This window comes from Trichosurus vulpecula, chromosome 2 (genome assembly GCF_011100635.1).
Source record: "Trichosurus vulpecula isolate mTriVul1 chromosome 2, mTriVul1.pri, whole genome shotgun sequence".
Taxonomy (NCBI): Eukaryota; Metazoa; Chordata; class Mammalia; order Diprotodontia; family Phalangeridae; genus Trichosurus; species Trichosurus vulpecula.
Window position 1 is genome coordinate 42,300,751 of NC_050574.1, and position 23,432 is coordinate 42,324,182.

At 50.5% G+C, this 23,432-nt stretch overlaps 1 protein-coding gene across 1 annotated transcript; it reads left to right on the forward strand.

Moving 5' to 3' along the window:
* Positions 1-2,415: 2,415 nt before the first annotated feature.
* Positions 2,416-19,943, forward strand: IRGC (immunity related GTPase cinema). Its single transcript, XM_036743688.1, has 5 exons — positions 2,416-3,798; positions 4,266-4,402; positions 6,285-6,343; positions 11,840-12,427; positions 19,327-19,943. Exons 1-5 carry the CDS (start codon positions 2,416-2,418, stop codon positions 19,941-19,943), a joined length of 2,784 nt encoding a protein of 927 aa, XP_036599583.1.
* Positions 19,944-23,432: the final 3,489 nt, after the last annotated feature.

The window sequence follows — 23,432 nt, forward strand, 5'->3', positions numbered from 1 at the left end:
CTCAGAAAGCGAGAATTAGTCACAGAATGGAGGGGAGGAGGGAGCCCAGGGTTTAGGCAGGAGGGGCTACACCCTAATTACTTAGGTTATTCACTAGACCCTAAAACCTTGGGAGGAGAGGAAAGGGCTGCTCAGGGCCAAGGGGAAGGAGCCCAATTATCTGTCTAGCTTTGATGGACCCCCAGAGTCTGTCCCTTGGTTACTCAAGCTAAGTGAATTGTTTGGGTTTGGGGCAGATTCGGTCTGGGCCCAAGTGCCCAGGCTATGCTCCCTTTTGAGCCTGTGTTAGGTGTCTCTAGGTGACCCTAGACCCTTCACAGAAGTGAGAGAATCTGGGGGTTGTGGCCAAGGCTGGGTGGATTCTCCCCAGTTTCTTCTACAGACTCCAGTTGTTATAGTTTGCTGCTCAAATACCCCAGTCCCTGACCAAAGAGGAGGAGAAACCCCAGGTGTGGGGGATTTCAGCCCAATCACCTCCTTTCCCCTATGCCCCTCTGTTCAAATATCCCAGACCTTCCCAAGAGGTCATGGAGAAAAGAGAGTTTGGTGTGGGAAGGGGCTCCTGTGAGATCACCACCTGAATACTCCAGAGCTCTATGTGGAAGGATAGATCCCAGGTGTAGGAATTCAGGGCATCTTGTGGGCATCTTGTCTCATGGGCCTATGGACTGCTTATTCAAACATTTGGAACTTTTCCTGGTGAAGAGGGGAGGAGGAAAGGTGGTGGCTGTGCTGAGGTGGGGCATAATGGGCCCAATTGGGCCCAATTTTCCAGGCTCAGCCCCTGAAGGATCTCAGATGAGCAGGGGATGGGAGGGGGCTCCGGGATGAGAAATGGTGTGATTCTTCTGACTACCCTATGGACCTATAGTTTGCTGCTTGGACATCCTGGGCCTTCCATAGACCAGAGGAGGGGAAGACAGGTCCTGGGTGTTGTGAGGGTGGGCTTGGGGTCCCATTCCTTAATTTCCTTATAGATTACAATCATACTAAAAAAAAAAAAACAAACCCAATTCTGAACCATCCATGGGGCTGAAGGGAGAAAATCTCTATGTGTCTGTTGGGGGTGGAGAGGAGCTTCCCTAGCTTTCCCCATAGACGCTGATAGGCCCTATCATTCATGTACCCTGGGCTTACAGGGGAGAAATGAGTCTGGTTTCCCCAGTTTCCCCACATTCTACTGTTTATATACCTCACCCCACCTCAGACCCCCTGTTCTTCCCCCTCCCTGGGACCCCAAGAGAGGACAGAAATGAGAAAAATGAAAGAAGGACCCAGAAAGAGAGGAAGAGATTGGGATGGGGAGATCCAATGGGCAGGCCATCTCAGGGAACCATTCCTCCCCTTGGTGATAGAGGATGAAACTGACTTGGTGATAATGATGAAGCTGAGAGTCAGGACCATGGGCTCAGAGTCCTCTAGGGCTGGAAGGGACCTTCGCCTAACCCCCAGAATTTTACAGAGAAGGAAACTGAGGCCTAGAATACGAGGTTGTCAGAAGCGTTGGGTCTGGTGCCTCCAACTCTGTTGTCAGTGCCATGTCGGGTTAAGACAAAGACCCCTTCTAGGTCTAAACATCCTAGGACTTAAATGAGAGGCTATGGAGGGTAAAAAAGGTCACTTCCCACATCTCCTGATGTGGCTTCAGTTTCTCTCCCTGTAAAATGAGGAGGCTGGATGAAGTTGACCCTTGCGGTTCTTCCCCAGGCTTAATGTCTAAGGCCAGCTCTCCTCCTAATTTGCTATGTGACCTTGGGCAATTTAGTCACTTTACTGCTCTGGGCCTTACATTACCTGTTGGTAAAATGGGGAGAAGCATCCCCACTTCCTTCACAAAGATGTTAGAAAGCTTGAATGAGTTAAGGATGGGGAAAGGCCTTCAGAAAACACAAGTGTAAGGAGGCACCATCACACTATGTTAGTGAAAAACAGACTGAAGTATAGAGGGGTGGGGTGAGGTATAGGGAAGGCAAAATAGGAGTGAAAGGGGGCAAACAGTCACAGAGTCAGAAAATGTCAGAGCCAGGAGGCCTTTCAGGACCATCGAGGCCAACCTCCTTGTTTGACAGTTGGGTAAACACAGAGGGTCAAGATACTTGCCCAAGGGGTTGGGTAACAGGCGAGTCAGGGACCACCAATCCACAAGTGGTCTTGACTCCCAGTTTGGGGCTTCCGAAGCCACATCCTGTAGCCTGGGTAAGGCGGGGGTGTGATGACAGGGAGTTTGCTGGGGCTGTTGGGATTGGCTGCCTTTACCGCTAACTGTCTGTCTCTGTTTCTCTGTCTCCTCTCCTCCTGTCCCCCCCCCCCCCCCTTGGTCTTAGGGCCTAGGTGGTGTGAGCGGCCTGCCCCCTACCCCAAGGAGCACACGCATCGAGACTCCCCCACTCCCCCCCCACTCTCCCCAGGGGCGCAATGGCGTCCAAGTCACATGCCCCCCCGTCTGAGGAGGAGAGCACCATCCTCATGGCTAAGGAGGAGCTGGAGGCTCTCCGGACAGCCTTCGAGCTGGGGGATATCCCCAAGGCTGCCTCCCGCCTCCGGGAGCTTCTGGGCTCTGCCGAGAGCAGCCGCCTCGAGGTGGGTGTGACCGGCGAGTCTGGGGCCGGCAAGTCTTCCTTGATCAACGCCCTTCGAGGGATCGGGGCCGAGGACCCTGGTGCGGCCCGGACAGGCGTCATCGAGACCACGACCCAGCCCACCCCTTACCCCCACCCTCAGCTGCCTGAGCTCATGCTGTGGGACCTGCCAGGGGCCGGCTCACCTGGCTGCCCGGCTGACAAGTACCTGAAGCAAGTAGACTTTGCTCGCTACAATTTCTTCCTCCTGGTCTCACCCCGCCGCTGTGGGGCCGTGGAGACCCGCCTGGCGACTGAGATCCTCCGCCAGGGCAAGAAATTCTACTTTATCCGCACAAAGGTGGATGAGGACCTGGCGGCTTCTCGCACCCAGCGCCCATCCGGCTACAGTGAGAGCGCTGTCTTGCAGGAGATCCGAGACCACTGTGCGGAACGTCTCCGAGCTGCCGGCGTCCAGGACCCCCGGATCTTCCTCGTGTCCAATCTCTCGCCGGCCCGCTATGATTTCCCTCTGCTTGTGGCCACTTGGGAGCGGGAGCTACCAGCCCATCGCCGCCATGCTGGTCTCCTGTCCCTACCAGACATCTCCCTGCAGGCCTTGCAAAAGAAGAAGGATGCCCTGCAGGAACAGGTGCTGAAGACAGCCTTGGTGTCTGGGGTCATCCAGGCCTTACCTGTGCCTGGACTGGCAGCCGCTTACGATGACGCCCTCCTGATCCGCTCCCTGCGGGGCTACCACCGCAGCTTTGGCCTGGATGACGATTCCCTGGCCAGGCTGGCCGAGCAGGTGGGCAAGCAGGCTGGTGACCTGCGCTCTGTGATCCGCTCGCCCCTGGCCACTGAGGTCTCGCCAGAGGCGGTACTGCGCATGTATGCCCAATCGTCTGACGGGGCCATGCGTGTGGCTCGGGCCTTCGAGAAGGGCATCCCCGTGTTCGGGACACTGGTGGCCGGTGGCATCTCCTTTGGGACTGTCTACACCATGCTACAGGGCTGCCTCAACGAGATGGCCGAGGACGCCCAGCGTGTCCGGATCAAGGCCCTGGAAGAGGAGGTCACCTCCTCCGGCTCTGATGCCCGCCTCGACGTCGCCAGTGCGCCCGGGTTGGAGAAGAGGGGGGCAGGCGAGGGCGGCGGGGAGGATCCTCCAATCTCAGCCCGCCGGAAGCTTGGACTGCTGCTCAAGTACATTCTGGAGAGCTGGAAGAAACGGGATGTGGTCGAAGAGAAATAAGAGGGCCACCTCTCCCCCAAAGAAAGAACCCCCCCCCTCCTGACCGCTCCACCCCACCATCCCCCATCCCTATTCCCCCACCCCTGTCCCCTATCCCTACCAAAAAAAAATCCATGTGAAGAAACCAATGGGCTGGGAGACTCAGACTACTTCCAGACCGGCTTAGGGTAGGGAGGGATGGGGAGGCAAAGCGCTGCCTTCAGGGGTCTGACAGATGGGGGTGAGGGAGGGTCCATTTAAGGGCTGGTTTCTCCTTCCCTATCCCATAGGCATGTCATCCTTGTGGGGAAAGGGCACTGGGGAGATAGAATAACTAGTGGGGTGCTGGGGAGGGTCCATGAGTGGGGGAGAATGGATCAGGTGTAAATGAGAGGGCTTAGAACAGGGGAGCCTGCAGGGGTCCACTGCTCCCTTAGTGGCGACCTTCCCCCCATCTCCTCTTCCCGTTCCAGACCCTGAAGGGTCCTTTGATGGCAATCCCCTGGCTCCACTCCAACACCCTGCCCCCTTACTCCAAGATGCCCCCACCCCCTCCCCAGGAGCGAGCCAATCAGCATTCAGATCTCATTACAATGGGCCCTAGCAACAGGTCTGGCCAGGGAGCCAATTGAGTTGTTGGGGTAGGGTTCCAAGTTCCTGGAAGAGGAGGCAGAGGGGCCAGGGTCAAAGGAAGGCCCTGCTAACGGTGAGTTAGGGTGGAGGGTGGTGAGGCAGGGTCACTCTCGCTTCCCCCTTGCCCCTCAACACACACCTATTGGAAGATGAGCAGAGATGAGTTTCAACCCCTAAAAACACTCAACTCAACCCAACTTGGCTTAGCCCTACCCTATCTCATGTTCCATCCCTGCAGTGGGCAACTCAGGGGAAGAAAGGATATTTTTTTGGGGGCGGATAGGTGTATGAATCCTTGTGACTCTGTATATAGCAGTGGTCATGAGGTCCTCTGGGAGTGACTCTGAACAGGGGAGAGTGACACTGGCCTCTGGTGTGATTTGAGTGTGTCCAGAGCGGGAAATCCCTTGAGGATGATTGAAAGCATAATTTGTGTTGGTGATTGTGGCTGTGTGCTGGTCAGTTGTTGTGGCTGAGGTTGAGAGCGAACAGAGAATGAGTCATCTTTTGATCCTGCTTTTACCTGTGTGTGTGTGTGTGTGTGGTGCTACCCCTTTGATACCTGGCTCAGCCTCTTGGGGGGCCCTTCCTTGTGCCCAGTCTGTTAAGTTAGGTGAGACTCATCGCTTGTCTACTTGTTGGGAACCTGGAGGAGAGAGTCAACAGTCAACAAGCAAAAAGCACCTACAGTGTGCCAGGCACTGGCCATACAGAGAAAGGCAAAAGACGGTCTGCCCTCAAGGAGCTCAGAGTTTAGTGGAGACAATGCAAACCCAGTTCTGTATAAACAAGCTACAGACAGGAGGAGATGGAGGGAAACCAGAGGCAGTGTGCTGGTACTAAGGGGGATTACGAGAGGCTGCCTGTAGACAGTGGGATTCCAGCTGGGACTTGAAGGAAGCTGGGAGGCAAAGGTGAGGAAGCAGGAGCAGTCCAAGCATGGGGCCAGCTAGTGAAAAGTGTCTTGAGCGAGGACCAGCCAGGAGGCCAGAGTGTCTGGGCTGAAGGACAGTATGGTATGAGGAGGCTCAGGTGTAGAAACCAGACCAATTGAAGGCAGGTGCCCCAAGGGAGCAAGGCCTGAAGGTTTCCAACTTCACAGCTTTGTGAGAGATGTATGCTTGGATCCAACTATTCTGAACTGTTAAGGACCTCAGAGGCCAGCTAGCCCAAGACTCTCATTTTACAGGTGAGGAAACTGAGGCTCATTGAGAGGAAGGTCACATGGAGAGGACCATAGGATCCTAAAGCTACAGCTGGAAGGGACCTTCAAGGCCATCTATCTAGCCCTACCTACTCACTTTACAGATGAGGAAACTGAGTCAGAGAGGGGAAGTGATTTGCCTGAGGCCAGCTCCAGTTAGTAGTAATTAATTGGCAGAGAAAGGATTTGAACCAAGGTCCACTGACCCCAAAACCACAGTTCTTTCCATCATACCCCAGAAATACATGGATTACTATCCCGCACTCTACTGAGGAGGAAACAGGCCCAGAAAAGAGAGAAGACATACTGAAGGTTACCCACAGCTTGTGAATTTTGGAGGCGGGACTGGCGCCCTGGCATTCTTATCTCTTAAGTCCAGGACCCACAGCAGTCAAGTCTGGACCAAGTTGCCTTCCCTCCAGGTGGACCTGAACTTGGAGAGGGAGAGTGGTTGGACCATCAGAGTTGGGAGAGACTTTAGAGGCCATTTAGTCCAACCCCTTTATTTTACAGGTGAAGAAACTAATAGGTGGTGGGAGACTTGTCCAAGATGAGCCAAGACTCAGGTCTCTGAACTCTTTTGCAAGGTCCCACCACTCTACCTGGGACTGGACCCAGGAACACATGGCATGTATGTGCTTCCCGCACTCTTAAGGTGCCTCGACTTGGACTGGCCAGAAGCCGGGATCCCTGTCTCAGGCAGGGAGGGCTCCAGTGGGTATATGTTAATTATACTTTGGGTGATCAAAGACATAGGGAGTGAGTTGGGTGAGGTGTGAGTGTGGGAGAAGTCTCAGCCCATGTGCCCTGCTAGTTCCCAGGGGTCTCTCTCCTCAACCACATCTCCAAGGCTCTCTAGATTGGACACCATTTACTGGGTACTGGGACATGTGTATGGCAGGGACAGAGTAGGACAAGGGTGGGGAAGCTGTGGCCTCCTAGGTCCTTGGGTGTGGCCTTTTGACTGAGTCCAAGTTTTACAGAACAAATCCTTTTATTAAGGGGATTGGTTCTATGAAGTTTGGATTCAGTCAAAAGGCCACACTCAAGGACCTAGAGGGCTACACGTGGACTTGAAGCCACAGGTTCCCCACTCCTTACTAGGAAAACCTTGGCCCTGGCCCTGTTCTGTGCACTTTCCTGGGCTCAAAGCCCACCCATGACAGAGCTAGGTGCTCTCTTCTCACACTCAGACCCACACTCGAGCTCATTCACAGTTGGAACTCCCTGCCATGACTCAACCATGTACTATCATTATTAGAATAGAACGGTATATTACTAGAGTAACAGGCAATGTGGTCTAAGTGGACAAAGATCTTATCGTGGAATTGGGAAGACCTGGGTTCAAGTTTCACCTCTGATACATACTGTCTGTGTGAGCCTAGGCAAGTCTCTTGAGCTGGTGGAACAGACTCCCCAAAACAAGGAGAGTTCTGCCTTTAGATAACATTACAATGACATGTTATTTTGGCTGGCATCTGAGCTCACCCAGGTAGGAAACTCCCAACGTGTAAAGGCCCTCTGCCTGAGTAGATCCGTACTTGATCCTCAGGTGAGAATCACCTGGGGGCACTGATAGGTTAAGTCACTTGCCCAGGGTCACACAGCTAGGAAGTGTCAGAGGCTGGATTTGAACTCAGGAAGACTCATGGTGCTCTATGCATTGAGACATCCTGGGCAAGTCATTCAACCTCTGAATCATCTATATAATAGGGATAGGAATAGCACCCACCTCGAAGGGTTGCCATGAGGATAAAACTAGATAACAAGGCACTCTGTAAACCTTAAAGCACTATACAAATGCTAATTGTTATGCTCGTTTTTTTTTTTGGAGGCAGTGGGGGGGGGGGTGTTAAGTGACTTGAATACGGTCACACAGCCAGTAAATAGCTGAGGCTGGATTGGAACTCAGGTCCTCCTAATTCCAAGGTGGGTACTCTATCCACTGCACCACCTAGCTGCCCCTATTATGTGTAATAAATACTTGTTGATTGACAGCGCTGTGTGTCCTAGAGAGACTTGAACCCAGAGCTTTCTAACTCTAAGGCCAGCCCTCTACGTACTATACAGAGACTGTAATTGTACGACAAGATATTTAACGTTCTGTCACAGTAATGATGGGTAAGTGTTGGTAGACACAATATTCTCTCCACTAGATGTTTCCTCAGATACCTTCATCCTAGGTATTTCTTCTGAGGCCCAGTTGGTAGAACCCGAGCTATGTCCTTTAGCCACCTGGGAAGGCTTTGAGGACTGGGGAAGGAGGGGATGAGACTCTATGGCCCCTGAGGAGCTTCTGGAGGCCTTTGCCAGATTTGCCACACCTCCTAAGATAGAGAGGGTTGCTATATGTACTCGTGGAAGGAGTCCCTACCCAGGTGGAATTACATATCCTCCAAGTAGTGAGGTACATCTATTATTACTATTTTTTAGCAATTCAGTTCACTCTATTTCAATTCAACTAACAGTTCTTAGCACCCGTTACATATCCAAGGTAGGGAGGTGAGTAAAGCGAAAGCCTGGACAAGCCCCTCATTGCTTGAGGGGGAGTAATGCAAAATAACCCTGGAAAGATAGGCTAGAGTATGAAAGGCCTTAAAAGCCCCAAACAGAGGAGTTTGTGTCTTATTTCAGAGGGAGCCAGGAGCCATAGCAGTTTCTTGAGCAGGGGAGTGACACCACCAAGACCTAGTTGTTAAGGTGCAGATCTATCAATCTGGCAGCTTTGCTGAAGATAGATTATACGTTTGCTTAGGAAACCTTCCTTCTCCTACCACCTCCTCCACCTCTCTTCAAAAACTTCAGTGGCTCCATTTTACTTCTGGGATCAATTACAAACCCCTTGGTTTGGGTTTTGGAGCCCTTTCTCAGCTGGCCTCTTCCTGCTTTTCCAGCCTTCCAGCCTTCCGCTATTCAGGGACCTGCCCACACCACCACCCCATCTCTCTTTTCACCTAGTCGCTGGCTGCCCCCCAAGCCTGGGATGCTTTCTGTACATATCTCTTAGCTTCTCTGGATTCCTTCACGTCTCAACTCAAAACCCATCTCCTAAGGACATATTTCCTCGTTCCCCCTTGCCCCCCACTCCCAGCCACCGGAGCCTTGAAGGGAGGTGGTGCAGTAGGCAGAGTGCTGGTAGGCTCTGGAGTCTGGGGGGTTCAAATCTGCCCCCAGACAAATCATTTCAGCTCTCTGCCTCAGTTTCCTCAGCTGTCAAATGGGGGAATAATAGTAGCATCTACCTTCTAGGGTTGTTGTGAGGATCCAATCAGTCAATATTTGGGTCTAGCACAGTGCCTGGCACATCCTAAGTGCTTAATAAATCCTTGTTTCCTCCCTCCCTTCCTTCCTAAGAGACTGCCGTTGAGCAGGAAGGCTAGAAAAGCCAGGAGGTGAGTGGGTGACGAGGAAGTGGAATCAGCCAGAGAAGGTGGATTTTTCTTTGAGTTGGATGGTAAAAGAGGGGGTGGTACCAGATGATAGCCTGGGGGACACCAAGGTCTAGAGAAGCAGGTTGGTTTTTAAAGGATGGGGGAGTTTGCTAGTGTTAGGGGATAGGGAGGTTGCCCAGGTTACTTCTCCCCAGAGCCCACGCCTCTCCCCTCCCCCTTCTGGGCCGAGGCAGTGACTGGGAGGACCCTCTTCCCCTTTCTCTGCAGTCTGGCCAAATTCTACTGTGGCTTCGAGTCCCAGCACAGCACCTCACACCCACCCCCATCCTAGGACTTCCCCTCATTGGCCCAGCCCTTGAAGAGAAGTCTTTCCAGATAAAGTCCCTCTTCCCTCTCCTCTGGGAAACCCTCCCAGTTCCCTCTCTGCACCGTTTCTCCCCCACCCACTCCCACTCCCACAGTCTCCCTTGGGAGTAGGAAGGATATCGATGAGTCCCTGACTCACTATCCTTCTCCAAGCCCCTACTTCCCCATTTACGAAATGGAACTAAGCACCCTGGCTCCCTGCATCCATCCCAGAACGATGTGAGATGCTCATGAGATCATGGAGCGGCACTCACACGGTAGCCAGAAGTACTCCAGAGGAATAGAAGCTGCTGTTATTACTCTTGGTGTTGCCTTTATTGGAGACATCCTGATGTGTAGAGGAAAGACTCTTAGCCTCAGGCTCCAGAGAGACCCAAGGGGGAATGACCTTGGGTAAGTATAGTCTCTGTAAACCTCGATGTCTTCACCTATAAAATGGGAAGACCGTGTTTGTGTGTTTGTGTGTGTGTGTGTGTGTGTGTGTGTGTGTGTGTGTGTGCATGTGTCTGTATGTTAGAACCTGGCTCCCAAGGACCATATGTGTGTGTGTGTGTGTGTGTGTGTGTGTGTGTGTGTGTATTAGAACTAAAGGTAAAGGTGAGGTCAGCTAAGGAGAATGCCAGACATGGTCTATGATAGGAAACCTTCCAGTAGGAGAGCTCACCACCACTCCTTCAAAGCTGGGGAGCCTTGAGGGGAGGAAGACAGAGGGAAGAAAGCTTCCTAGAGGGGAAGGTCCTGGATCCAAGCCTTGAAGGAAGATGGTAGGCCAGGGTTGCATGACAAGGGGATGTCTACAATTGGTTACAGACCAACTAGGGTGGGGAGAGCTGAGAAAGGATTTTAACCCTTGGAGTGAGGAGGGAATGGCTTCCAGGCTTGGAGGTTGGCCCTTCCTCTCGCTCTCCTGCACTTGGTACCTAGTATAGAATTGGGGACCCAGCAGGCACTTGGGGAATGAAAGAATGAAAATCTGTTTCTTGAGTGATTAGAAGTACCTAGAATTGTGCTAAGCTCCAGGATGCAAATACAAGAGTGTCCACAGGGCAGACAGTGCAGCTCTGGGTCAGCTAGGAAAAGACTGGGGTGGTGGTGATGGGGGCAGAATAGATGGACACTCCGCAGCTAGGAACTAGGTCAGAGTTGATTGGATTGGTGTTAAAGAACTGGAAATGGGGGAGGGAAGCGCCACAAGGATGAGGAAGGTGTGACTGCCAAGCCCTGGGAAGACGGAGGGAGATGTGTGTAGACAGGAATGGCTAAGGCAGGTCTATGTGCTCTCCTAGTCCACTGAGGCAACCACAGACATACACATGAGGATGGGGAAGACTTAAGAGTGATAGGATCAAAGGATTTAGAGCTTGAAGCTGGAGATTCGATGTCATCCAGGCCTATCATGTGTTAACCTGAAAGTTTGGTTAAAGGAGGCAAACAGAGCTTGGTGATATAAAAATTCATATAGTTTATTCCCTTAAAGCTAACTTGTACACGATCATGGAGCCAGACAAAGTCTGACTGCCTGAACAGAGAAATGAGAAAGCTTATATACATTTTTAGAACAGTCACAATTCAGCATGTTTGTGTTACTCGATCTTATGATCCCCATGTATGTTTAACCATGATACAAGAAAAAAGATTTTCCTTAATGGAATAGGTTGTCAATACAATAAATCAAGATAGTTGACAAAGTGTCAATTGGAATTACAACCCAGGATCTCTGTGTTTAATTTACCATTAACATTCCATAACATAGTATATGCCCATTAAATATTAAGATAAGAAAAAGTCACATAATTCAAGATAGTGTCTGGGGTGAAGGTTCTCACCCTTAATGGCTAATAGAGGAAAGAATATTCTTAAGTCAGCCCGATCTGGCCTTGTTGACATAGGAAGGGGTATTCTCTGGTCTTACTTAGAGAACAAAGAGGTTGTTTGTTTAAGCTGGTTAATCAGTTCAGTCTCTTCCTCTGGCCCTTACTGAAAGTTATAAAAAAATGATATTAAATGATATTAATGATCATCACACGTTAGAGTTGGAAAGGCCTTTAGAACAGGGAGTGTTAGAGCTGAGAGGGAACCTAGAACATGGGATGTCAGAGCTGGGAGGGAACCTAGAACATGGGATGTCAGGCCTGGGAGAGAACCTACACCATGGGATGTCAGAGCTGGGAGAGAACCTAGGACATGGGCTGTCAGATATGGAAGTATCCTTAGAATAGAGAATGTCAGAGCTGAGAGAGTCCTTAAAACATGGAATGTCTGAATTGGGAGGGCCTTTATTGAACCTCTGCATTTTATGGAGGAGCAAAGTTAGCCTCAGAGATGAGAAGATGCTTTCCCAAGGCCCCTGGTGCCTGATGTGTCCCCCTCCCTCCTTCCATTGAAGGTCATCAATCCCCCCCCAAGTTGAAGCCCTCTGAGCTTTCTCTTCTGATGGCCACCCAATCTCTAGGGACAGCCCAAGAGTCTAGGAACACCCTGACTCTGACACCTGAAGAGATGGCGGCTTTTGGTGAAATTTTCCAAGGAGACAGTCTTGCAGTGATATCTGCCAAGCTACGTTCTACCCTCCACTCCCTAGAGAATGTTCGGTTGGACATTGCCGTCACGGGAGGGGAAGGCTCAGGAAAGTCCACTTTTGTGAATGCCCTCCGTGGCCTGGGAGATGAAGACCAGGGCTCAGCCAAGACAGGGCTGGTGGAGACAACTTTGGATCCAACACCGTACCCGCACCCCAAGTACCCCAACATCATCATCTGGGACCTGCCGAGCATAGGGTCCCCCTTCCTCCAAGATGACAAGTTCCTAGAGAGAGTCCTGCTTGGCCGCTATGACTTCTTTATCATCCTGGCCTCTGACCGCTTCACCACCAGTCACACTTGGCTTGCCAGCGCTATCCAGGTCAAGGAGAAACATTTCTATTTTGTCCGCTCCAAGATTGATGTGGACATAGCTGCCTCACGCCAACGCCGGCCCAGCACCTTCTCTGAGGAAGGAGTGCTCTTGGAAACCCGGGAAAACTGCCGTATCTACTTGCAAGGTGAGGGATTGGGGATTCTGGGAGCAATTTGAGGGCCCTAGATTGATCAGCTTGGAGCCCCCAAAGCCAGGAGGGAGTCCATCCCACAAATAGCCTTTGCATTCCTTAGTTACTCACGCACCCAAGGAAGATCATGGAAGCAATGAATTTCAGAACTGAGGTGAACTGATGTCCAGCTCCTTCCTGAGCAGGAACTGTCCTGTAGAATCAGTGATAAATGATCACCCAGCCCCCACTTGGAAACCTCTTTGGACAGGGAACTCATTACCTTCATATTCCTACTATCAATGAATTAAAAAATCTCAAGGCGAATGGGCCCCCGAAGGGTGTCTGTACAGGGACTCCTTCTATAGCCACATTGACAAATGGTCATTCATCCAACCTCATTTAAAAATCTCTAGAGAATGGGTGCTTACTACTTCAATATCCTTAATGTCACATTATCCTGAAATCTCAAGCCTAGAGTGTTACTAGTTCAGTCTATGAGCAGGAATATTTCTTCCTGCCCTCAGCTTTGGGCAAGTCATATTATTTCTCTGGGACTCAATTTCCCCATCTGTACAATAAAGACGTTGAACTAAATAGTCCCCGAGGGACTCCCCCCCAACCCCGGGCTGGAGACTTATAATCTTGTACCCCCAGAAAACATCTCTAACAAGTGATGACTAGCCTCTGCTTGAAGACTCCCAGTGACAGGGACCCTGCTCACTGCCTCCCAAGGGAGCCCATTTCACTTTTGGGCATATCTTGATAGGATACATTTCTTTATGTTGAGCCCAGTCTTTGGGGTTTCCATTCGTTGACCCAGATACAGGTGAGAGAATGGAAAAAAGATTGTAGAAGGACCATAGGTCCATTGCTTTCAAGCTGGAAGGGGCCTCAGAGGCCATTATACCAATATTCTCATTTTACAGATTAAGAAACTGAGCCTTCCAGGGGGCCCAAAGCCACTCAGGTACCAATCATCAGGTGAGATCTCAGCAGATGGCCCCTCATCTCGCATATAACAGCCAGCATTTATATGATGCTTAAAGCAAGGATCATAACGTACTTTACAAATATTATTTCATTTTGTTCTCACAACTCTGGGAGGGAGGTGGTGCTATTATTATCGTTTTGTAGATGGGGAAAACTGAGGCAAACAGAGGTGAAGTGGCTTGCCCAGGGTCACAAGACAGTAAGTGGCGGAGGCAGGATTCCAACTGTCCACCATGACACCTAGCTGACCCTTAGCTGAGAAGACTTGTACTAAATAGACAGACTTCTCTGGCTTCATCTGCCTTTGGTTCCTTCTCTCCCACCTCAGGATGAGGTGGGTCCAGTCCCCTCTCATTCCTTTCAGGACCTCTCTCCATCCATCATTCCTTCTCTCATTTCCTTTCTCTCTCTCCTCTTCTCTCTCTCTCTGTCTCTCTGTCTCTCTTTCTCTGTCTCTCTCTGTCTCTTTCTGTCTCTCTCTATGTCTCTTTCTCTCTGTCTCTGTCTGTCTGTCTGTCTGTCTGTCTGTCTCTCAACTGCTATTTCATACTGCACTACCCCAGAGAGCATCTACTCCAACCCCTAGCCAAAGATGCAGCAACCACCCACCCCGGCCAAGACCACAAATTATACAAATTATACCAACTTAACAAATTATACCAACTTTGCTTGAACACTTTCGGGGGCAGGGAACTCATTCTGTCAAGTAGCCCATTCCATTTGGGGATCATCATAATGGTTAGGAAGGTCTTCTTTAGCCCATTCCTACATCTGCCTCCATCAGCCTATCCCAGCTCACTTCTAGTTCTGCCCTCAGGGGTCCAGGGCAGTGATATATATGGGAAGTACCCATGAATTTGCACATTATGTTCCCCATAGAATGGTACTTTGTGGGTCTGCATCTACTCCAAATGATAGCTCATGAGCCCCCACTGATGTGGTTACTTTTTATAGTCAGCCAGAGGATATAACTGGCTCAAAGCAAAGGCATTTGATGAAATAACATAGTAAGAAAAGTAGCTATAGAACATTTGCCCCAAAAACCTAGATCAGCCTCCTACAAATACATACACAGGGGAAGAGTGCCCATGTGAAGGGGTGTACACAGACAATACATGTGTGGGCGATACCCTTGCATAGAGGGGCACAAATATAGGTTACATCTGTAGCTAGGGAATGTGTAGAGCGGGGCATAGTTCATCAACCATCGCTCTCTACTGGCCTCCTGTGGCTGGACCTGTGGTCAGTACTGGCTGCTGTTAGGCACAAGATTTTGGAGTTTCTGTCCTATTCCAAATTCTGGTCTCGGTTGGAATCCTTAGCTGGAGAGAGAGTTTTTTTCCTCATGGAAGAGTGGGCTCTGCCATGCTTTTTCCTTTGAAAGGGCTGATGCTTTTCCTGCTGAAGCTCACTTAGAACATAGATGCCCTTATGTAAGACTTGCATAACCTCTTTCTAGGCAAAAGCCCTACTCATTTCTCAGAACCTTATCTAGAAGAAGATTTCCTCTTCTTCAGATTCTTCAGCCCTGGCTAAGCTCTCTGGAACACAAAAATAGAACTCCTCTAGCTAACTTTGTGTCTTCAGGTTTATTTCTGGTTTTTTTTTTTTGATTTGTATTTAGCTGTAACTGAGTCCCGTATCTTTGTTCCTTCATGTTTAGGGTCAGTAAGTCTCTGTAACTTGCTTCTTAATTTTCCCATGCTACTATATTAAGTCAGCAACTGCTTTAGAAGCTGCCCTCTCGCTATGTACCAAGGTCTCTTGGGGCTTGGGGACTCAACTCTCTCAATTCCCAAACTATTCCCCACTCTACCCTTCTGACCCAAACATAAATCTCTTCTGCCCTTCTGCCCCAAGACCACCATATTGGACAATGGTGCTCATGCTCCCCCTGAGCCTTCCCTTCTCCAGGCTAAACATCCTGTTTCTTCAATGGACCTGGGTTTCAATCCTTGTGATAGCTTCGTGAGGTCAGCAGGGTGGGGCTGGTTCTCTCCAGTGGAAAAAAGAAAAAACTGAGATACAGAGAATGGAACCATAGTCACACATTGAGTTTGGGGGCAGAACTGAGACCAGACTCCAGAACTCTTATCTCCCAAACTCAGGGTTTTTCCTGCCTCTTAGACAAATCCATGGGTTTGAACTACAACAGAATTGAGGGATCCCCAGGATGGAAAATAGAAGCCAGGCAGAAGACCTTCTAGTCACTGCACCCCAGAAGGGCACCTTCACTACTAGAGACAGGGGAGAGAAGGGGTCTGAGGGCAGAAGTTCAGAACGGGAAGAGCTGTCAGGAGTAGTCTGGCACCTAAGTCAAACAGCAAAGCAGACCCTCAAATCAACTTAGTAATTCCTGCTGTGAAAGTAATTTGAGAAGTAATTTAGAGAAATTTAGATGAACAGGAGGAATAATTAGTTACCCTGGCAGTGCAAAGATAAATGTTATTAACACAGTGAGAGATCCGGTGCCTTCCTATTTTAACTAATTATTCTTTTTGACAAAGTGTGGGGTTACCAGTTAGTAACTAGGTGTGTCCACACTGCAGAAATGTATCCTTTCCGTGTAAGTGCCCCTGGCAAAGTCCCTTTCACCCCACCTTAGTTGCAGCCCTGATCAAGATCTTTCTCATGAAGGGGAAAGGATGCCAGATTGAGGGGGCAGCTTGGTGGCTCAGTGAGTAAAGCACCAGCCCTGGAGTCAGGAGGACCTGAGTTCAAATCCAGCCTCAGAGACTTGACATACTTACTAGCTGTGTGACCTTGGGCAAGTCATTTAACCCCAATTGCCCTGCCTACCCCCCTCCAAAAAAAAAAAGAATGCCAGATTGAGGTCAGAGACCAAGGTAAGGTTCGATATAATTAGAACATTAGCTAAGCATCTATTGTGGACAAGGTACTGCGGATACAAAGATAGATGTGATAGAGACCCTGCTTTCAAGGAAGCTTACAATCTAATGGAGACAGGAATGGTGGCTGAGAGAGTGTGGGAGGGCAGGAAAACGTGAGGAGGAAGAGAACATGTCTGCTATAGGCAATCTACAGTGCTAGGCACTGGCTCACTGCCCGTGAAGAGGGCTATTCATGGGCTTTTAGCGATGATGAAGCAGTTAGTTGGCTTAGGGGATAAAGTGTTGGATCTGAACTTAGGAAGACCTGAGTTCAAATCTTCCCTTGGACACTTAGCTGAGTAATCCTGGGCAAGTCACTTAATACCTCTTGGCCCCAGTTTTCTCATCTGTAAGATGACAACAGTAATGGCCTCAACCTCCCGTGGTGGTTGTGAGGACAAACGAGATACTATTGATAAAGCTCTCTGTAAATCTGACACTACTCCATAGAAGTCGCTGGTGTTGGTGATGCGATCCAAACACAGACGACCACAATGTGAATGAAAGTGAGATAAGGACGGTGACCAGTGGGAGGAGGACACCAGGCCTGGGCAAAGTGCTAGCAGAAGGAAGGGACTCTTGAGTCTGGCTCTGATAGTGCCTCTCTTTGTGACCTTTGGAAAGTCACTTCATTCCTTGGTTTTTTCCCTTTGTTAAAAAAAACCTCAATGGTCTCCAATGTCTCTTCTGTCTTTGGTCCTGCAAGTTCTAGGATCATAGAAAGTCTAACCCTTTCATTTTACAGATGAGGAAACCGAGGCAAACAGTGGTTAAAAGTGACTCTGCCAGGGTCACCTAGTAAGTGTCTTGAGGTGGGATTTGAACTTCTTGACTCCTGGTCCAAAGTTCCACTCACTCCACCACACTGCCATTCCTCTGTTGGCATCCGTTTCCTTGTGGGTAAAATGAAAGGGTTGGACTAGGTGGCCTCTGCGTCCACTCCTGCCCTGACCTTCTGGGGTGGTTTTCCAAGGGATCAGAGGAGGATAAGGTCAGCATGGGCTGGAATGGGCTGGGAGGGCTCTGAGGAGGTGGGGCTTAGAAGATGGGAAGGGTTTCCCCATGGTGGGGGAGGGGACAGAGGACACTGAGATCCTGGAGGCAGCTTTAGTCCATTCAGTCAATAAGCATTTATTAAGGGCCCACTATGTGCCAGGCACTGTGCTTAGTGCACAGTGGGAATACAGAAAAAGTCAAAAGACAGTCCCTGCCCTCAAGGAGCTTACAGGGGGAAACAGCAGGCGAATAAGTATGTACAAACTGGCAGCGCTGTTTGTACAGGACGTATTTTATATATGGGATAGAACTAAGCTGGGAAAGGCTCCCTGTGGGAGGCAGGGTTTTAGTGGAGGCAGTCTCTTTTTCAGTTCTATCTGGCTCTCTGTGACCCCATTTGGGCTTCTCTTAGCAAAGATACTGGAGTGGTTTGCCATTTCCTTCTCCAGCTCATTCGACAGATGAGGAAACTGAGGAAATAGGGTGAAGTGACTTGCCCATGGTCACACAGCTAGTAAATGTCTGAGGCTGGATTTGAACTCAGGTCTTCCTGACTCCAGGCCACTGTGCCACCTACAACGAGTAGCACCTACCTCCCAGGGTTGCTGTGAGGATCGAATGAAATAATATTTCTAAAAGTGTTTAGCCCAGTGCCCTTACATCGTAGGAGCTTAATAAATGCGTATTCTCCCTTCTCTTCCTGAGGCTCCTCCAAGCTCTAAATCTGGTGAGCTTTGGACTGAGAGGGCCTTGGGCAGGGGCACAAAGGAAGGGCACCCCTTGGGGCTGGGTCCACAAGGCTTTCCATAGTCTGTGTTTCCAAGTAAGTGCCCACTGTGTGGAACACCATGTTAGGTTCCTTGTCAGAAAGACCAGAGGATTGCCAAGGCTTAACTTGGGGCCTGCAGGATTGCAGGGATGGAACTGGGAGGCCTGGGGAGGGCATTTAATCCCTCACCCTATTCTGTTCGCACCTAGAGGGCAGAATGAGGGGCAGCAAAGGCAGAGAGGCAGATCTCAGCTTCATGCTGGGGAAAAGCTTCCAAACAGTTTGGGGGCAGGGGGCAGTGGGGTGCTGGGGAAAGGATGGTGGATTTGAAGTCAAAGGTTGTGGGTTCTAATCCTGCTCTGCCACTTACTGTGTGACCTTGAATAAACCACAGCCTCTCTGGTTGTCAGTTTTCTTCTCAGCAAAATGAGGTAGTAGCTGACCTCTGAGGTCCAGCTCTAAGTCTGTGATCCCAGTGATAGCTCTCCCTGCATAGAAAGGATTGTCTTCACAGGTAGTGAGCTCCCCACCATGGGAGGTATTCAAGCCAGGTGATCACTTGTTTCAGATTTTGCAGAGGGTATTTTTGCATGGGTCAGGCTGGACCAGATGTCCTCTAAAGTCCCTCCCAACTCCAAGATTTAGTGATTCTGTAAGAAGGGGCAGCAGGTCATGAGTAACCCGTCATGAGAGGCCTTCCAGGAGAGGCTTGAATGACCACTTGTTGAGGGGTGTGCGGAAGGAGGTCCTGCTCAGAAATACCCACTCCTTCTCCCCTAAAGTTGACCTCCAGGACTGGCATTGTCCCAGTGCCCCAGAATTTGGGGAGCCCTAACTCAAAAACATGGCCAAGAGGCCAGGGAAGGCTTCCAGGCAGGCCGGGTGGGGGGGCCCTTTAAGCTGTCCTATTGACAAGGATTTGCTAAGAAGCTTGGGAGAGCTCCCTTGAGGTGGGGGGTGGTGGGGGGGTGGAGGGTGGGCTTTGGAGATGGCCCAAGCTCTCATCTGGGGAAAGGGGAACCGAATAACAAGGGGAGCCTTTGTCTTCCAGGAAGAGGGAAGGGAATGGTGTCTGGCTGATGGGGTGAAGTCTTCTTCAGGAAAGCGGGGTGCTGAGCCATGGAGGAAGTTTGTGGAAGGAAGGGGGCCCATGAAGATGGGGAACTCTTTTTTTTTTTTCAGACCAGGGGTAGCTCAGCAATCTGGGAGGGCTTTCCAGAGGAGGAGGGGCCTGGGCAGATGGATAGGACTCTTGTCTTCCCCAGCTGAGGGAGTGGTCAAACCCAAAGTCTTCCTGCTGTCCATGTTTGAGCTGGCCAAGTATGACTTCCAGCTGCTCATCGAAACCATAGCCCAGGATCTGGAGAGCCACAAGCGCCACGCCTTTCTGGTGGCCCTGCCCAACGTGTCCCAGCCCATCCTGGAGAAGAAGGCCACCTCCATGCTCCGGCACGTCTGGCTTGTGGCCACGGTGGCCTGCACCCTTAACATTCAGGTGGTGCCCGGAGTGCCCGAGGTAGCCTGCGACCTGGGCCTGCTCGTGCAGACTTTGGCCGGCTACCGCCGCAGCTTTGGCCTGGAGTCGGCCTCGCTGTACAAGCTGGCCCAACGGACTGGCGGGTCTCTCCAGGCCATGCAGAGCAAGGTGTGCGGCCCGCTGTGTGAAGTGAGCGAGGAGCAGGTGATCGACTTGCTGAGCCGGGCCAGCAAAGACACCACAACTGCCTTTGCCCATGAGCTGGCAACCCTGCCCGTCCTGGGGGTCCTAGCCTCCTGCAGTCTTTCTTTTGCCACTGTCTACCAAATGCTCAGGGCCTATCTAGACAGGGCGGCCAAGGATGCACAGAAGGTTCTGATCCAGGCCTTTCCAAAGGGCCGGTAACCCTGTGGACCCAAGATGCTGAATCATCTCCCTGCCCTCCACCACTTTGCGCCAGCTTGGTGTTTGGGAGAGACCCCTGCCCACATCTGTGTATGTTTGGGTTGGGCTGGGGCTGGGAGAACCAAAAAACTCTCAAGTCTCTAGGAGCTCAGTTGTTTGTGGTTATTCATGTCCCCATCTTGTCAGACTCAACAAAATTCAGTGGGCCCTTGGGAGGCACCTCATTCATTCACTCACTCAGCAAACATTTATTAAACACCAACTGCATATAGAACACTGGGAGAAATACAAAATTCCGAGGGCCCATGCTCCCAGCAGTCACTGAGCCCATGATCCAGTGGGGGAGAAAGATACCAACCTGATAAATAACGTCTGATTTTTTTTCTTTGTGGTTGTTCAGACCTAGGATTTCATCACTGTCGGGAGCTTCCTATGTAGAAAATTCCTTGGGAGGTAAATAGTTAATTCCTTAATATACAGTCTTAGAGTACTGCATGGGGGTGTAGAGAGGTCGTATTCTGCCCGTGGGCCCAGGGATAGTATGTGCCAGCGGTAAGACTTGAACCCTCAGGCTTCTCTGGTAGAGAAATAGCTGTGTTATTCTTGGCTTTCGAAGGCATGGGTCTCACCCTCCAGTCTTCTACACACTGGAATGTGCTCCCTCATAGAATAGTGGACCCTGAGAGCAAGGAGGGACCTTGGTGGGCATCCATTCAAACCCTTACCTGAGTAGAAATCCCATCTCTGACATGCTTTACAAGGAATCATTGTACCTCGTCTGAGACCCCCTACAAGGGCACTCACTACTGACTGGCACTAGAGTCACACACATACACACAGACAGAGGAGAGGGGGTGAGGGGAAGGGAGAGAGAGAGAGAGAGAGAGAGAGAGAGGAGAGAGAGAGAGACAGAGAGAGAGAGAGAGAGAGACAGAGAGAGAGAGAGAGAGAGAGAGAGAGACAGAGAGAGAGAGAGAGAGAGAGAGAGAAATCGCCAGGTTTTTCCAGTTGTAAAGAACTTCAGTGTGTGTCTAGCCTGACCACGAATCCGCTCTCCAACATACTGGACAAGTGGCTCTCCAGTCTCTACTGAAAGACCCCCAGCCAGAAGGCACCCACTCTATCCCACTTGGGTGCAACTCCAATTGTTAAAGGACTTTTTCTCCCATCTTAGACCTAGAATCCCAGAACCAGAAGGAGCCTCAGAGGGCATCTAGTTATTCTGAGGCAGCTCATCTCACTTTCAGATAGTGACTTCAATTAATTAAGCACCTACTATGTGCCAGGCACTGTGCTGGTCACAGGGGATACAAAGATAAAAATGAAGAAGTCCCTGCCCTTGAGGAACTTACATTTTAACAGAGGATGTCAGCTACATAAGGTAGGAAGCGGCTTCTAACGTCAAATTGAATTCTCTTCTCCCTGTGCCTGCTCCCTCCCCCTCCTCCTAGTTTTGGGCTCTGGGGTCAGATCTAGAGGTTCTTCCTCCTGACCCCTCTTTGGGCTGCCTCACCTTGTCCATTGGGTCAGAAATCATAATCTTTGGAGCTGCTATTAATCATCTCATATCCAAATGAAGATCAGAGACAGGAATCTACTTGCTCAAGGTCTCGTGGGCAGAAATGGGGAAAGAGATGGTATTCACCTCCCTTACCAGCACCAATCGATGCTGCCCAAAGCAGAGAGAAGAAAGGGTTGTGACCTAATGGGATGGCAGATGGAGACATTTTGGAGGGGGCATGTTGCAATGGGGGTTCTGGGACAGAGCAGAGAGGGAGGAAGATTCAGACACTGGGCATTTACGGGCAGAAAGCGTTGGGGGTGGGTTATGCAAAGCCAGATTTGTGTGATGGGCAAATCACTTCCTGTCTCAGGGCTTCAGCCTTGCAAGACCATGGGGGATGAGGTAGGGTTGGGTAATGAGGAAGGCCTGGTCTAGATGGCCTCTAACTCCTCCTAACTCTAATGATCTATGGACCTACACTATAATTTTACCCAGAGGGCATTGAGTCCAGCCATCTCATTTTACACATAGGGAAACTGAGGTCCCAAATGGGGCAATTACTTGGCCAGGGCTTAATCAGATGTGGGGGCAGGCTGAAGGGGAAGAGGATGTCTTGGATGGCACTGAAGTTGTGAAGGTTGGTGATGGGGAGGATGGTGGTACTTGGCACACGAATGGGGATGGCATGAGGCGAAGGTGATGAGCTCTCTTTTGGATACGCTGATTTTGAAATGCAATAGGAGGACATCCAGGCAGAGAGGCATCCCTGGGGTTTGGGAGAAAGAACCAGAAGTTATCTGTGGATAGATGAAAATAGAACCCATGGGAACAAAGGAGAAGGGAGAGAAAAGAGAATCCAAGATGGGGCCATCGCAGAGGAAGATGAAGACCAAGAATGAGTCCACCAAGGAGTCTGAGAGAGGGGCTGGCAGTGAGGAGGAGGAGCAGGAGGGAGCAGTGGCCCACAAGCCAGGGAGGAGAGAGAGAGCAAGAAAGGGAGTAGGGGCTGGTTGGCTGCAAAAGGTTTCTGAGACATCAAGGAAGGTGAGGACTGAGAAAGGCCTGCACAGCTAGTAGGAGATCACTGAGATAACATTGGAGACAGTTTCAGTAGAGGGGAAGGGTGAAATCCAGATTGCAAGAAGTTGAGAAGTAAGTGGGAAATGAGGAAGATGTTATAAAGAAGAGGGGGGGAAGGGAGAGAGAGAGACAGAGAAAGACAGAGAGACAGAGAGACAGAGAGAGAGAGACAGAGAGACAGAGAGGAGAGACAGAGAGACAGAGAGAGAGAGAGACAGAGAAAGAGATAGAGAGAGAGACACAGAGAGAGAGACACACAGAGAGACAGAGTCAGAGACAGACAGACAGAGTCAGAGACAGAGAGAGAGAGAGGAGAGAGGAGAGTAGGAGGAAGATAAGGAGAAAGAGAGAGAGGAGAGTGGGATGAAGTGAAAGGGAGAGAGAAAGAGAGAGAGAAAGAGAGAGAGAGAAAGAGAGAGAGAGAGAGAGAGAGAGAGAGAGAGAGAGAGAGAAGGATCCCTGTCTGGCAAGTTATGACATCCCACTTGATATCATAGTCCCTGAAGAGTCTATGCTCCTCTTCCTGGACCTTCTAGGGGATCACGGAGACTTGAGTTGGAAGGGCCCTCTAAGTTACAAGGTTCAGCTCCCCCCTGGCAGAATACCTCCTGTCATCTTCCTGCCTTCATTTAAAGGCCTCCAGTGAGCAAGAAGCCAGGACTCCCAGAGGTGACCCTTTGCTTTTTGGGGAGGCTGCTTAGGAAGAACGACCCCGATCCTGCAGCCCCTCTTTACACCCTCCCCTCACTGCTCCGAGCTCTGCCCTCTGGGGCCAAACAGACTCAGGTTCTTCCCTCCTCCACATGACAGCCCTTGGAGGACCTGAAGACAGATGTCTTTCTTTACACCTTCTCTCCTTCAGACTCCGTATCCCCAGCTCCAACTCATGCCTGAAAAATAACACT